The sequence below is a fragment of the Oxyura jamaicensis genome, chromosome 7, assembly GCF_011077185.1.
Source record: "Oxyura jamaicensis isolate SHBP4307 breed ruddy duck chromosome 7, BPBGC_Ojam_1.0, whole genome shotgun sequence".
Lineage (NCBI taxonomy): Eukaryota > Metazoa > Chordata > Aves > Anseriformes > Anatidae > Oxyura > Oxyura jamaicensis.
The window spans coordinates 15,502,009-15,519,268 of record NC_048899.1 but is presented as its reverse complement, the minus strand read 5'-3'; the positions used below and the strand labels follow the sequence as shown (position 1 = coordinate 15,519,268).

Below are 17,260 nucleotides of genomic sequence, written 5' to 3'. Positions count from 1 at the left end.
AAATGATACCTGCTCAGTTTAACCCTTCACATTTGAAAATTTTAGAAAATAGACTTGTAAGCAATTGTAATCAATGGATCTTGGGAACAATCTGGTGTAAAGCTATGCTCTATCTATCCTGAAATTATACACTATGGACTGTGTAGTAATCCTTTATGTAAACACTGGATTCCTGGGTAGTGAAAGATCTCATTTGCTGTACTTGAAACCTGAAACTTGGGGGACAGTTTTCCCTTTCATACAATTTTGCAGGTACTGGAGTTACCCTTGCTTTATCCTGAGCAGTTATCATGCAATTTTCTGGAGTTTCTCCGCACCTGACACCAAAGCTATTATGTTGTTTTATGTAATTCTGTTTAATTTCATCTCTGAAATTCATCCCATAAATTGTTCAGATTAAAAGGTTTGATTTGAGTGGTTTGATATGTCTCTGTCTAGATAATGTGGTTTTACACTTTGATTTGTTTCATTATAGAACGCCTAACACCATCTGTCCATTTCAAATGGATCCAGATTTGCAGGGTAAGGATTTTTCTCTCCTCTTCCCCCCCCCCAGCTTTTCTCAAGAGATATTTCTGTGTCTGTTTGGACAGAAACTAATGAATTGTAAAGAAGTCATAGCACTTCTGGAACCTCTGTGCTATAATGTATAAATGACATACACAGCTGTGTTGCATGTGGCTTTGGATCTGTACTGTCACCTTCCATAGCCGTTACCACCTTGACTCATGAAATGGTCAAGCACACGAAGTTCATGATTCCAAATTTATATATATATATATATTTTCACATGTTCTAGAGTAGGTGTGAAGGATAGCTATACATTCCTTTTAAGTGTAAAATCTTGGGTGATACTTCATCTGCTATATAATAGGTAGTGCAAAATGCAGAATAGGTAACTAGCTGGAAATGCCAGGGAACAGGGAACAGTGCACTCTTTTCTATACGTGTAGGAATTATTTTGTAATCTTTTCAACAAAGGGCATTTATGAGTCTTGAGGTAAAATTTGACTCACTGCAGAACCAGTTGCATGCTAATTTTCTGTCCAAGGGGGAAGTTCCATCCCTATGAGAAACGAAAGTGTTTAGTTGTTCTGTGCTGCCAAAAAGCCTCACATAAATAATAATCCTAAAATATTTTGATTTAATTTGAGCTTTTTTTTTCTTTGTCTGATGTTTACTTATGTGCTCTTGCAAGGTAATTCTGGAACTATTGCTTGACTGGCACAAAATGCCTTACTTTGAGGCCACATATCATCTATAAGGATGAGCTTGAATCACAGATGTAGTAAAAACAAGAGAATAGCAGATGGCTATTAAAACAGACTCCCTCCATGTAGAAAGTCATCTTGCACATGGAAGGTGTTCAAGTTGGATCATGTGCATATTTCTAACATTTGAATTCCTTCTTAGGGAAGGAAAATAAGCATTTGGGACTTAATCCACAGCCTACGGAAAACTGTGGGAGTCAGTCTGTTCCTTTCAAAAAAGCTTTGGATCAAGTTACTAAAGAAAGAGAACTGATACTGCAAGGAAGTAAAAAATCATTTTTCACATTGTATGACCTGCTATACTACATCTCCAAATAATATTACGAAACATAATGTGACGAGAGCAGGAGTAGACAGATGGTATGGCTGATAGAGCTTATTTCTATATCGTAAGCAGCATCTGGGAAACAGCAGAGCTCATAATTTGCTGGCTATTAACATTAGTCTGGCACATTTGGGGAGAACCATTGCACACAGATTGGACCACTTCCAGACTAAACAGGTAGAGAGTTTTGTAAATTATTTCTACTCAATTGTGCATATTTGTTGTTTATCTTTGATCTTTATCAACTGTGAGTAACTCTTCCTCCCTGAACTACAGCAAGAAAGCCTCTGAGGGTACAAGGAAAACTACTAAGTCCCTTTGTAGTTACTAAAGCTAGTGTGATCAAGCCTTTTTTCTTCTGTCATAAAGTTCTGAGTATGTGTGTAAAGTAGCAGTTATAGGTTAAGTTCTGAAGCCCTTACTTCCCACTCAGAAAAATATGCTTTATTGATGTGAAAGGAATGAGCTGAAGTCATTGAAGAGCATAGGATTTAGTCAAGCAGCTTGAGTAGAATTACTAAGCAGAGATGTCAAAAGCCAGTTGCTCTGGTAAATTGCGTATCTTCTGAGAGAGTCCCAGATGTTGATCTTGACAGAAAATTTGTTTAAGGCTTGAAACAATATGCATCCCAAACAATAACCCTGCTGTGCAGACTGACAAACTGTTCCTTGTAGAAAAGCATCTCTACTCTGATCAAGAAGATGTTTTGCCTAGAAATATTATTTCAGTATGATCTTGGCTAAAAGTATGCATAGTGCATATCCTTTTTTCAGGTCCATGAGTAGACTTGATTCCTGAAGAAGCAGATGTGCTTTCCGCGCTAAATATTATTTTTCTGACTCATTGTGTCACTGATCATAAGACCATTTCCCCACAAAGCTGTTGGGGAAAAAAAAAAAAAGGCATTTTCATTTGTATCAAAATTTAACAGAATTCTTCTTCAAAGCGTTGTGGGTTTTGATTAAGTTCAAATTTGATTATGTCAATTTTCCTTCTTTTTCCCTTTTTCCCATGAACCACTCTATTGTAATGTGTGTTTTCTTTCACAGAGGCTTTCAATGATGTTCAGAATTCCATCTACAGAACAGCTCTGAAACTACGCGCAATACAAAGTCTGTGCCAGTGTTAGTAGATGAAGAGGATCTCATACTTTAACAGGGAGAAGAATCTGTAAACGTTCTGTGTTGCTGTTACCATGAGTTATTATGCTACTTTGCTCTGTCATTTTCCACGTGAGAAACTCAGAGTGCATTATAAATACCTAAGAGCTAAATAGTAGTTCATATACAACTCAATTTTTACCCACTTTTGAAAGTCAGTGGAAATATGTTGTTAAAATTCTAAAGGCATTGGAGAACTGAGTTATTGTTACTATCTATAACATTGGTTTATAGACATCACTGGCAATTATGAATCTTTATCTGTTTATTATTATACTTGTTAAATGATTTATTATATATATATTCTTATATACATATATATATTCTTATATATATATAATATATATATATTCTTACAGGATTTATTGGAAATAATGGATCATGAAAATGCATTGACAGGCACTAAAGTATTAATGAGAATTATTATACCATACCATTATAAGTATTATAATGGGTATACTATAATATAATATTGCAAGTATTAATGAGTAACATTATAAGTATTAATGTGAACAGACTAAAAAAAAAAAAAAAAACCTGCCTAGCACTCATTACCCTTGGGTTTGAAGTGAGAATTCTGTGCAAGACAAGAGCTATGGAACACAGCCCCGGGCACCTAGCTTGTTTTTGAAATTACTGGATATAAATTCTATATTGAGCATGAAAGTATTGAATTTTCCACTGGAAACAGTCTGTTGATGAAAACTCCCAGTCATTGCCAGTGAGGTGTTTAGGATAGCATGGGAAAGATGAAAGATTTGTTGGCCCTGGTCATACTTATTAGTGTTTGGAGATGTTCCACTATGAATGTATTTAGTCTGATTTCAGCCCTGATATGGTAAATCTGCCTGGTGCTGTGTGTCACAGCATGGAAGTTCTAGCTCAGACAGACAGTAGTTTTCATTAGCTCTGTTGCTTAGTCCTTTGTGTTTCCTCTAAGTATTCATAGCAACTACCCCAGTTACTCTCTTGACCACTGCTGACCAGAACTGCACTCAAATTTCCAGATGGAGCTTTGCCAGTGTTTTCCACTGATACTTTCTCATCTGCACTGGAAAGACCATTAGTGATATATTCTAGGTTCTTCTCTCCTTCTTCAGCAGCCTTATGTGAAAAGTGATGAGAAATGAATACATGCATAAATTCCAATCTTTTTCTTCCAATGTTAATTCTAATTAATCATGACTCTGTTGTACTGCATGTGACTGTTAAGTCATAGCTCTTTCTTCTCACTGGTTATTAGTTATGGCTAATAGTTATTAGTATTTCACATACTGTTTTAGATTTCATTTTCCAGACTTGTCTTAACGCTTTTAATTGGGGAAGAAAAAAATGTTCAGCTTCTATTCAAGAGGAAGCAAGGATCCTCATTTGTTTTTCCCTTTGTTTTCCCACAGTGGATTTGATTGATGTTTCTCTGATTCAGCACATCTTATCAAGTGAACGGAGCCAGAGGGAAAAGCAGATTTCTCTGAAAGTGCAGCAGCTCTCTGGAATGCTGAAGGATTTGTTCCAAATGGCAAGATTAGAAAAACCAGGCCAGGTAGATCCAAGAGCTGCCAAATTCACATTGAGCCTACTAAAAGCCATGTATGACAGGTGAGAGGAAGCACAAATATGAATCCATCATAAAGTACTGCTAGATTATTATTATTTTTTTTTTAGTCACGTATATAGGATAGAAAAAGCATCTTACATTTTTCTTTTAAGTGTGTTTTCTCTGTGGAGTGCTGTTCTCCACTGTTAACAATGGTAAGTCTTTCAAGGCAAGAGTATATAGGGGCCTTTCCATGTCTGTGTGGTTGTTTACTTATATGCTTATTAAAGTACAATAAGGTATACAATCAAAAACTTTTATAAGTTTCGAGAGTAGCTGTCACAGATACATTTTTACAAAATTTCATTAAACAGCAATGCCTAGTGAATATTCTGTGTGTATTCCCTTTCTCTTCAGGAAATGTTTAGTCTTACATAGCTTTAATCTTGGATTTTCTTTTAGGAAAGTTCTGGAAAAACTAAATGTATAATTGAAAACCTAGAAACTTTTGACCAACAATTTCCCAGATAGATCATACTTTGGAAGCTATGTTACAGCTTTTTGCAATTTGCTCTTTGGAAGACAATTTTATGTAACAATATTTTAAAGTAACACTGCTTTGCAAAAATGATATATTTACATATAGAATACCAAGATTTTCTGATTTATGGTTTCTAATTAATATGTTTTGTCTTCACATAAAGAAGCTTTTTTCATTTGGTGCCTATGCTGCAAACTTGGGTTCTAAATTAAGGTATACTCTTTATGACTTGCATTATTTAATGGTCAAATGAAGGTCCTTCTTCTGAATATATCCTTTTGATTAAATCAAGTTGGAATGAAATTAAAGGAAATCAACCTAAGAGTTGCTCAGGGCAGGTCTGTGGCCACAGTGAAGTTGCCTGATGATATAGTAGAAAAAACACATTGTAGTCCTACTTTTTCTTTCATATTTGGGAAGGCTTTCCACAAGTGAAGAGTAGGATTTTTTTATATATATATTTTTTTTTCTTTAAGGAAAGTATTGTAAAAGTAAATTTGTATCTTAAGTGGAATGTGAGGTCGTTTAAGGAGATACTGTCTTTCTGTTTTATAATTGGTATCTTGAACAGTTAATATTGTAGTCATATTCAATGACAATGGGTCATAGACATAAAGTATCACTAAAATGCTACATCAGTTCTATGCATACAAAAGGATATGAGATTTGAAGTTGTCTTCCAATGTAGCAATATTTTTTCTTAAGAGATTTCAGTTTTTACATTATTGGTGAATATAGTGTAATTTATTTTATTTTCCTAGATCTGGAACGGGTTATATCAAAACTAGATCTGTTGCAGCTGCCTTGATTGCTCTTTCAGGAGACACTCTACTTGCTAAATACAGAGGTGGGAAGTGTACAGTTCTATGCACTGCCTAAAATAACCAAATGTTGAGGAAACCCTACACTGAATTTTTTAACTTTAAAGGAGAATATAGTTCTGCCATGTAAAAAGTACATTATGTCATCTGTTTTGTTGTATGGCTCATGTGGAAGAATACTTTTTCATTTATGTTCATATTCATCTTTGCATAAGCAGTCCCAGAAAAAAAGACATAATACAGCTTAAGATTGCAGAGCTCAAAAATGAAGGCTAAGTTCTTTTTGCCTAGCAAAAACGAACAGAAACACCCTAGTTTTAAATTTCACTAGAGCAGAAAACATATTTTTATATTAGATCCTGGAATTTGTTTAGAGTCCTTTTAACACTAGACAAAAAATGCTTAAAGAGCTAAACATAACAGATGAAAGCGGCCCAGTGCAATGGGCAGCACAAAGATTTCTGCCTGAGTTAAATGCTCAGAACAGAGAACAAATGGACCACAAGTGGCATATTGGCCTCATATTCTCCCATTGCACATTATATATTTCCTTTCAAATTACCTGGAATTGACAATTCACAATTTAAATAGGGCATATCTCGTGTAAACTTGTTTAAATGTATTTCTTACAGCCATGGAAATGAGTTCAGTGTTTCCTTCATCCTTACCAGTCTTAACTGTCATGGATAAGGGATCTCCATAATTTCCTTTCTTTCCTCCCCTTTCCCCTGCCAGTAGGGGAAAGTGTTGTTACAGCAGTCACTGAGACCCTGTGACAAATAAATAACATTTTTGAGAGGGTTACTTGGTAGTTCACAATTATCATGCAGGTAGCTTGAGAATGAGTAGCTAGAAGACTCTTCAGGCTCTGCTAGGATTCTAGTTTCTTTCCTCTGGTTATTCTCAGGTTTTTTTTTTTGCATTTTATGCTGTTCCTGATGGGAAGGCCTTGACTACCCATAGTGCCCTGAGAAGTCTGCTAACAGACTTAAATCACGTAATGCCACTGCAGTGCTGTTAGAAAACAGATCTTGTAGGGGGGTTCTAATCCAGGAGAAAAACACACATGGGTGATGTGTTTTACGTTTGATAACATTATGGGACTGAAGTCAGTAGGGTACTGTGTGGATGTAGGGATCTGCTATGCAGAGTAGGTAAAAGAATAAAACCCTGTAGCTCTTCTTAGTCTGAATAATGTCTGGCATCAGTATGTCTGGCATCAGTATGTCTATATGTTCATTTTGCCTGAGCTTAAAGGTCCTGGGAACAGCTGCATGCAGCTGTTGCTAACGAACTTCTAACTTAGATGTCTACTCAGTAGAATAGCTTGCAGTTGCACAATAATGCCTCAGCATACACGTGTTTTCAGCTGAACTGGTGCTGAACACGGGGTCTGAAAATGACCCCTGGGATTCAAACCTACTGTCCTTCAGTATTCTAGTATGGCAACATAATGTGTTGGTCCATTAGAGTAAGTGAGCTGGGAGCAAATCATTCTGACACATGCTGAACTCTGAAATTGCACACTGAATTGCACACTGGCATGAATTTGAATATATTTTCTTCAGAATAGTATGTAAAGTGGCGTTTCTATCGAAGCTTCACCACCTGTGTGCTGTCACCATCTCAGCAGAGCATGATAGGAACATCTGGTTTTTATTGAGGTGTTTCTAAGCCTTCTTGATGCAGATCCCAGCCATTGTGGGAGAAAGCTGCACTCTGTCTTCTGTGGAAATTGCTACTCACAGCTGTTTCCAAGGGGTGAGTGAAATTCTGATGTCCTGGGAAATGACTTTGAATGTTGCTGGTAAAATAAAATTGCAAGTGTATTACCATGTGGCATAAGCCAATATCTACTTTTAAGGGGCAGGGCTGTTCATCAGTCTTGCAGCATAGGGGGATTGATATCTACAGATACTACTGAAGGCTTGCATTTATTCCAAAACCTTTGAAACCCAGCAGCATTTTATGTGAATGAAAAAACATTACACTAGCAATATCAGAGCTTTTATTAGGAACTGGAGATGAGACACCAGTTTTTTTTTTAAAGCAAATGGCTGAACTTGAGATGTATATTTTTTCCAGGTTCTGAATTCAGCAATTGTTGAAGAAAAAATATTGTCTTGCCTGAGATCAGAGCCTGCTCTTCTGCTGTGACTCGCTACATGTTACAGATTATCAGCTTCAGAAATAGTTTCTCACCAAGTTAGGTGCAGAGTCTGCAAGAATTTCACCATTACAGGCCTCAGGTTTGTCAGTATTACTGTAGTTGTTAGCATCCACATTAATAGTTCTTACTATTGTTTGCATACTCTGGAGGCTATAACTACTGTATTAAACAAGGAACATTTTACCATTAGTCTCTTCTCATTCATAGTAAGCTTAGAGTATTAGGGATTTTTGTTCTGTTTTTTTTGCATTTTTAGCTCTTTGTGTAGTCACAAATCCTACATCAATAATGTAGTAATATTACATTTCCATAAGAACAGTGGATAGAGATAAGCTGGTGCATAAGAAACATATGAAAGTGTAACTGCAATCTCAAAAATTATACTAGAAAGGATGTTTCTTCCTTGGACTGAGTTTCAGTGGAGCAAATTAATAATATCAAAATCATGAGTGGGTTCTGGAGATTTGTCTGTTGTCTGGACAAAATAACTCTTGCGTTCAAAGAATGCTGGTGAAAGTCCTTGTTTAAAACAGAGGTGCTTCTCTGCATTTCAGAACCCAGGGATCTGGACTTCTAGTAGTTAGTCTCACTTTTACACCAAGTTCTCTGTTGCAGGGAAATAACCTATTCCTTCTGTTTATCTTCGTAGGTATCACTGTTTGAAGTGCCTGAATTTTGACCTTTGCCAAGTCTGCGTTTTCACTGGCTGTCTCCGCAAACCACGTAAGAGGTCACATCCTGTTGCGGAACACTGTGTGCAGGTAGAGTCCTGTTGTACTGATTCATTTCCCTGTTCAGGTTCTTTATGTGGGCAATTTGGCAAGAGACTCTTGAACTACACTGATTATAAAATTATGTATATATCAGCCATGGTGCCCATGAGACATTAGTATTATTCATCTGGGAACAGTGAGTCAGGGAAAGGAAAAAAGGGGGCTTCTAACTTTAGGAATGTTCTGTTCTGTAATAACTGAATGGAGACATGAAATGTCATGGTGTGAGTCCTCTTCCCAGACTGCTGTATGGCAGATTTGCCTTTTGCAGCACTTCCTTACACTGGTGGAAAGGTCCTTCAGTGTGTTCCAGTGCTCCTTCCTCCCAGTGCCACCGCGGAATCATTCAGAAATTATTAATCCTGAAGTTGTACTAACTCCTGCATGAAACTTACTTTGTTCTAGAGATTTTCAACTTTATTGTAAAACTTGTAGATTCATTTGTCTCTGTCAGCTGGGGACAGCATGAAGAGCCAGCATAGGCCCAAGTAATCTCACCTACTTGAGCTCCATCACAGGGGCAACTTGTGCTTTCATTGCTCCAGTGATGGACTTCTGCACTGGGAGATTGTGTCTGGTTAAATTTTCACGTTGTCTGTACCAGGGAGTGGGCTGCTGAGAGGGGATTTTAAAAGTCAGCATTGTTTTTCTTTACTGTGCTGACACCTTGTGGTAATGTGGACACCATATTAAGAAACGACTACGACGCGTGCTGTGTATTTTCTTCTGTTTTCCTGTTCAATTTGTCAGGGCTCTTCCAATGTTCAGCACCAATCAGCTCCTGGTGCAGAATTGGTTTGTGTCCTCCCATAATACAACTACGGAGCATAGCTATACGTGAGCCTGGCACTGCTGTGACAAATTGAAGTATGGTTTTCACTGTACTGTGCAAGAGGAGAACATGAAACACAGAAGGCTGTATACATTAACATTTCATACAATTATTAAAAATATTTCTTTCTGTTGATGAAAGGAGAACTTAGGTACTAGTTGGACAGAACTCTTGTTGTGCCTTTGAACTTTATCATTGTAATTGCCAAAACCTTGTATTAAACATTTCCAGGTTGCCTGAATTTGTCCCAGACAGTGTTTTGCTTACATACCAGAATTGGAGCTGATCTTGCCTGTGGTCCTTCATCATCGTCCACCTCAGCTCCAGTTCTAGGGCTCAGACCACAGCTTCAACTGCTGAACAAATGGACTTTTGCTTGCACATGTCTTGCCTTTGCCTTGGGTTTTACCCATTTCTGGGCACCTGCTTGAAAATTCACTCCTTTCTCTTATATCCTTCATTCCAATAGATGTCAGCAAAGGCGAGTGCAAAGCACTTTCTCACACTGTCAGGAACAACCCGTTTCAAGACCGCTGCAGAAGAAAGGAGGCTCAGAGAAGGAGGGCTCTGGAGATAACAGAGGAGAGGCAGTTCCCTACTCACAAAAAGATTGTGTGAGTTTCTGTTTTCAATGAATTTATACTCTGAATAAAGTGTCAGGCTGTAGGATATTGCTTGATTGTGTCCTTTGAGTAGATGACTTTGTTATGACAGACCATGTCATGATTTTTCCATAAAAAATAGAAAGCATAAATAGGAAATTGCTGCACATTGTTCTGTTGCTTAACCACGATTACAATGCTGACAACCTAATGACCAGTTGTCTTATAAAATATAACATGCTTGTGTCTTCCTTCCCTCCTTCCTTTAGCATCTCTTTCTCTCTGTGCCATTTCTTATGCTCAGTCTAAGGTCAAGCATTACAAATATTTAGTACCTGTCACTGAACAAATGCATGGGTTTTTACGCACCTCCTCCATGACAAATTCATTGGAAATTGACTGAATGGTTCCTGCATGTGAACCACAGTGTTTTCACTGAATGTCATTCTACTCAAGTCCCACTGAATTGCAGTCCTGTGGGATTACTCACAATAGTGAGTAGCTGATTTTTTGCATCACCATTACTGTTCCTTTACATCACTTCTGTTTTGCCTGCTTTTAGTTAATTTGTAAACTCATTACTGTGTTTCCATTGATCATAGTAGTTAATAATGAGCATTGGAGGTTGTTACGATTTTCCTTATAGTTACTCCTTTCTTGCTCTGGTCTTTTGGTTGATATTTAGGTGAAGAGAACAATGATATGAAATTAGCACTAAAAAGTATGAAGGGGGAAATTCTTTACTAGGTATGTAAAGCCTTAGCAACTCTCTTGCATCTCCCATTCTCCAAATGAGGATTCAGTGAGACTGAAAAGCGGAAAAAAGGTCTGTCTTCTCTAAAAGAATTAAATTAATTTCTTCCTTATGGGAAGGAAGAGAAAAATCTGATTATAAAATTCTTTGCTACACTGCTAGGTAAATACTAGAAACCATTTTTTTATATACACTAAGATTAGGGGGTGATAGTTACTCTTGTAGAGATAGTTATTCTTGTAGAGAATATTTCAGTGTTCATTCTTTATAATGTGGTGAAATGCAAAATATTTTCCATTGTTAATTTATCCCCACTTGTATTCGGCAACAAAAATTCACTCTTTGTTCTGAATATCATTTAACTCTTCTGTGGGCAGTCATGATTTCTTTGCAATTCTGTGGGTTTTTTCTTACCTCATGCTTGGGTAGCAGTCAATGAGAAAAAGCAGAATTTGGAGTTGCTATTATAGGTGTCACTGTGTAACTGATAGGTATCTGGGCTTTTCCCAGCATAGAATGGCCTGCACAGCAGGGTATCTGGCCCTTTGCTATCCTTTTGTAGTTGAATTTCATAATATCTTTATCTCTTTCTTAATATTAGAAGTTAAAAATAAAAGTAGCAAATTGCACTGATGCTAAATGGATGGAAAGAAGAATCTGCTGTTGAAGTTCTGTTGAAAGAGTGGAATTTGTTTTTAAGTATTTTCATTCTTTCAGCCAAAATATGCTAGCAGGTATAGCCAAATTATACCCTTTTCTAAGTCAATAGCATGGCTGTCTGTCTACAGACAGTGCATTAGCTGTATTTTGATTGTTCTGGGTCCCAAAACCATGTAAAGCTTGATCCTTTGTCTAGTCAGTATTTCTTTGTTGGTGTACAGCCCCCTTGCAGAACTCAGTACTTCACCATTCCCTGGACCTGAAAACCTGTCTCTCCCAGTGGACAGACCTGTCCTGGAGTCACCCATGTTTGTATCTGAAAACAGAACTGTAACATGCAAGAGTGAGAATAACCACAAGACCCCAGAAAAATTCACAAGACCCAAAAATTCAGGTGAGTGAAACATGAAGGTGTAATAATACTAAAACTGGGAGGAAGACCTACCGTGTTAACTATCTAACTGATGTCTAATGACCAGTGAAAAATAATGGACAGCTTCACTTTTTTGTTAATTTCTCACTTACAGGAAAAAAATGGGGAATCTGAAAACTTAGTGAACAAGACTCCTTGACTGCCATGACTTTCAGAAGCATTTGTAGGAATATTTGCTTTAACTTTTTTTTTTTCTAGTTGTGTTAAAGCAGCACGATAAAGACTGCCTAAGATTAGAGCCCTCTCTCTATTCTGACAGCAAAAAATGCCATCATGTCCTCCCACTGCAAGCAAATGTCAAGGAAGGACATCTTAATTCTTAATAGGCTTGGACCTTGTTTGTCACCATAGCAATATAAGAGGACAGAATGGGCCCTTCTTAAGGATTAACCCAGAGTAGTGTCCACTCCAACTAAAATAGCTCATGCATAAAAGCTCTCTACCAATCTATTTCCAGGTTCCCTGCATAGAAACAATGCTAGAGGAGTAGAAAGGATAGTGTAAATAAAAATAAGTACATAGCAGGTTTTTTTGTTTCTATATTTATTTGAGAGGTTGGTAGTTCTGCCCATACTCGGAATATACAGAACACTGGGTTGTGTTCAAACCAGCTTGTGTCATCCACTTATCCTGTTCTTCCCAGAAGCCAAGAGTGCAGTAACTGAGAACTACCCTGTATGTGTCAGGTCACTTCCTTGGCAGCTTCCTGTGCTACTCCTTTGGAATAACTGTCTTCTAGGACTCTGTCCAGCATAAGGTATAGTGCCAGCAAGCACATAATCTGCAGTAGCAATGGTGGGCAGATATTGCTTAAGCATGTCATTTTGATGGCTGGCATTTGTTGGAAAACACTGAGACAGGACTGTAGTGGTTCTCTGTCATATGCATTGCAGTCGTACTCATTTTCCCTCTGGGCTGAAAATTCTTTTTGAGCAGTTTTATACTGATTTCCAACATGTTGGAAAATGAGTATAAATCTGTTAATGCAGATTGCTTAAAAAGATGCAGATTGTAGGTCCAATGCAAGGTAGCTTTTAAAAGAATCCATCAGCTTTTGAAGGTCCTGGGGTCTCAGCTATTAGTCTTACAATTAAATGGCAGACCTGATTACAGACCGTCTTATACCATGCCTCTAAGGCAGTTTACTTGGAAAGTTTCTCCCTGACTTCTGTAACTACTGTCCTGCATGACCCAGAGATTTCTACTTTCATCCAAAGATCAGAGGTTTTTCTTCTCCCTTAAGCATCCAGTCTGTCTCCCTCCATCTCCTTGTTCCAAAGCAGTTGTGTGACTTGGGAGAGACTGTTCCCAAATCAGAATATTCTATTTTTCAGAAATTCCAAGGTATGAGGTTTTGTTCTGATTGAAAACAAATTCTGAAAACACTTAGAATGTGCCATAGGACACAAAATTTGTTATGTATTGAGTAAATTTTCCAACCTTTTCTAATAGCCATTAGAAATGCATTAATGCATATGTTGGTTGCAATCAGCTGAAAAGTTATCTAGTAAATATATAAAATGGACCAAATCTCCAATTTACTATGCCTGTCTACAGCAGAATTTGCCTAGAAAATGAAATTTTATTGCTGATAAAGTTATGAACAGATATTTTTCTCTTTTTTATTAGAGGCAATAGCCTCTTTTGAAGCAGATATGTTAAAAATGCATGATTCCATCAAAAGAATTCACAATGAAAGCAGGTAGTTAAATGCAATAATGCAACTGAAGACTGGTGGGCAATACTGCTCCAGTGAAGAATGTTGAGATTTTAAATATTTTCCTGTCAAATTAGGATGAATGAAGTAGCTCAGCAACAAAAATTGCAAGTGAAGATCACTGGAAAAACAATTTGTTTTGCTTTCATCAGCATTACTGTAATTATTAGTTTAAATTTCTAACAGCCATTTTTAAGGGAAAGAATGACATTCAATACTAAAATATCAAAACAGCGTTTTCAATTTTTTGTCTAAATAAAAGTTAATCAAAGTCAACTTGGTAATTAATTTAAGTTTTTAAATCAAGGTAGGATATCTCTATAAAAATATACTTTAAGTGAATTAGAGATAACAGGCCTGATACAGTAACAATTGGAAAAAAAATGACTTAGATTACCACAGAAATCCCTTCTGGTGTTCAAACCTTTGACATGGTAGAATATTATTTTAATATTTAATACTTATTATTAGAATATTTCACATTTTATGTTTATTTTTCTTTTGTGCGTATGGTATGGGCTTTGCTGTAACCATGCTCACCTTTTTCAGTCACTTCTGTTTTTCTGTCCGTTTTTTGTATATATATACAAATATGCTGTGGATTTAACCATGTCTGTAACCACTGGAACTAGAGAGTCTGCAGGTCAGAGATCTGCGGTAAGAGTTGCCAGAATAGTTGCTCCTAGATAGAGGGACTACTATTGTGTCTCTTCCAGTTTCAGCCACCTTTTGGGGAAGCATAAAACGCCAAGATGTAAGGCATGGTTCCTGGCTGCACTTCTACTCAGCTCATCTTTCCTCTAGAACACTCCTGTTCTTGATAATTCTGTTTATACAGCGCAGTTCTTGAAATACTGACCTCTAAGCCAGAAGCTATTTCCTGAACTGAAAAAGAGATGAAAGTTTGTGCTACAGTGTTTGCTCTATTCTGTGATTGGATATATGTGTGTGTGTAATGGGTTATCTGATCCAGCAAAATTCCCACCCTTCTGTGTCCCTGTAAGGTACATGAAGAAGCAATTCAATAAATGGAAGGATGAAGTGCAATTTCTTCACAGCTGCCAGGAAGACAAAAGCTGCAAAACAGAGACAACACTCCAAAGCTTGAGAGCAAGCCATGAAAACTTGCAAATGGAGCTGCAGCAAATAAAGCAAGATATAAAGGTATCGTGATAAATGTATGAAAAATCTTTACAACTATGGACAGTTACTGAACACTAACTACTGCTTTTCTTGCAGACCAGAAATCTTGGTACTATTTCATGCATTCTCTGCTTATTTGCTCCATTTTTTATTTTCAGAGAAAGAAGATAGGCTTATTGCAGCAGGGATTTTCTTCTCATTCTGTATATATCTAGAAACTACCACAGACAGACATGTCTGGGATGTTTAGATACTACTGCAATTAAAATAGTGAGAGGAGTTTCCAATAAGAGTGAGAAAATGGTTTCCAACAAAAGTGTTAGATAATTCATTGTGGTTGTTCCTTTAGAGAAGAGTCCCATATTAACACTGAATAAATAAAATAGTTTTCTGTCATTCCTAACTTTTATCTTGTACTGGGATGTAATACAGACCTCTTACAGAAAATATTTTATTACTTTAAGTGAACAAGAGTTAATGCAATTTAGAAGAATCTCTAAGGTTCTGAAAAGGCCCTGTTTTATAGGGATTTCATACATGTTTGCCACCTACAGCATTTTGTAGCATTTTTGGCCATGCTGCTCTTAACAGTGTTTTTCAGATCAAACATACAGGAAGGCCAGACACATCTGTAGTGCACAGAATGATATTGCTAGCGCATGGAGTCCACTGTGACCTGGCGTATCATACCATCCTCTGTGTATACTATGACACTGTCCCTAACGTGTAGGGTTGGCTGCACATGTGCAGTTAGTGCATCCCAGTTATGCATACTCAGTGTTCATTAAGTTTTTAAATGTTCGGTATTTGCCACCCTGGTTCCGACTAGAAAATTTCAACTACAATTGGGGCACTGACAACCAGACTGTTTTTGGAATTTTGAACGTTAAAAGGTTTGAGATGTTTGATATGTGTTTAATATGTTTTTTTTCCCTTAGTTTAATTATTTTAGGATGATTTTCCTGCAAATTTAGACTTTGAACATTATTATTGCCACTTTTCAATGGCATTGAAGCGTATGATGTCCTCAGATCAGAATTGTGGAAAAAATGGACACACAGATTGTCCAAACTTGAAGTTTCATTTTACTGCAGAGAAATACTTTATTTGTGGAAAGAATTGGTTTAGTCTGTGAGAAATTAAAGAAATAATCATTATTATGATGACCCCAAATAATTTTTCCCACCTATTTTATCTCTACCAGTAACTGAAACATCAATTATTTTTATGTGGTTTCTGTCTTTTGTCTGTTTTAGACAATGTTACAGTCAACCACACATCCTTCTTTTTCACTGTGTCAGAATATGATGCCAAGAATTCAGCATGTCCTTCTGGAAAGGAGAATGCAGGTTGGATTAAATCCTGCCCAAATAAAGCCCACTTCCAGAACATGTGTGGACTGGAAAGCTTTGAATCGTCCCAACTCTGAAAATAGAATGCAGCCTTTAGAGACACCTGAGGCTCCTGCTACAATGAACTTTATATTCTCAGAAGACGCAGTGAAGTCAGTGACCCTGCAGAGTGACAGACTTTTTATTGGTCAGTGTAAAAAAGCAAAAGAGAATCAAACTTATCTGCCTGAATTGATGGAAAGCTCCTGCAGTGACATTATGGGGAATACAGCTCTTACTCCCACTGCAATACAGATACCACCTGATGAGAAGGAAGTCAGTGAGGAAGTGGAACTGCAGCAGCTAGTGATGAAATTGAAGGATGCATCGTCTCTTCAAGCCCAACCAGGTACAAGTTCTCCCAGTTATCTAGACATGTTTTCTCACCTTCATTGAGTTTACTTTATAATATCATTCATCATAATTTAACCCTCAGAGGAAACTCAGAATCTTACCTTTGCCATTGTAGAAATACTCCAGGGCTATACTATAGGATGGAACACATTTCTTTAAGGTGGAACATAACCTGTTTCAAATTACTCAAGTGTTAGGGGCTAAGTCAAAGCACGTAAGAGGGAGTCAGTCTCGGCAGTTGCCCATGCTGTGACACAATAACTCTGACTCTAGTCCCAGGCAAAATTGCAGCAGTACAGAATGCCTTTGTAATCAGTGGTCTTACTACAGCAAAGCTTTGTTCAACACTCATGATGCCTCACTTTTGATAATGAGGATGTAATGAGAAGAGCGACAGAAAAAGCTGCTGTTCATATGGAATTGTGTTAAATTAGAGATTTATAAAGAGTATTGCAGAGCTCTGGCAGGAACCAAATGCTCTGAAAGACAAAAAAAAAAAATATTTCTTTTCAGCTCAACAGTCAGCTTTAAAGCAGGATTTCTTCTCTGCAGCTGAACGTGTTTGCAGATCCTTCTCTGACCTCATCAACCAAATAACTTTGCCAGCTTGGAAGTGATGGAAACTGCCATTCACCTTACAGCTCCTCTGAACTATTGAAGGTAAATAAAGCCATGTCAGACACTTCAAAGTATCTCAAATATTGCACTGTAATAACTAATCGTAACAGATTTCTGCATTTGCTGATTTCACCAGGAACCATAAAAAGTGTTAGAG

General features: G+C 37.2%; 1 protein-coding gene across 1 annotated transcript; it reads left to right on the top strand.

Moving 5' to 3' along the window:
• Window positions 1-395: 395 nt before the first annotated feature.
• Window positions 396-17,143, top strand: DYTN (dystrotelin). The gene is given in 16 exon segments (XM_035331678.1): window positions 396-522; window positions 2,647-2,721; window positions 4,155-4,356; window positions 5,597-5,696; window positions 6,564-6,653; window positions 7,346-7,417; window positions 7,742-7,905; window positions 8,476-8,587; window positions 9,901-9,931; window positions 9,934-10,045; window positions 11,669-11,858; window positions 13,512-13,582; window positions 14,602-14,761; window positions 15,997-16,480; window positions 16,999-17,084; window positions 17,087-17,143. Coding segments are annotated over 16 exon segments (2,025 nt in total). The 5' UTR covers window positions 396-503.
• The last annotated feature ends 117 nt before the right edge of the window (window positions 17,144-17,260 follow it).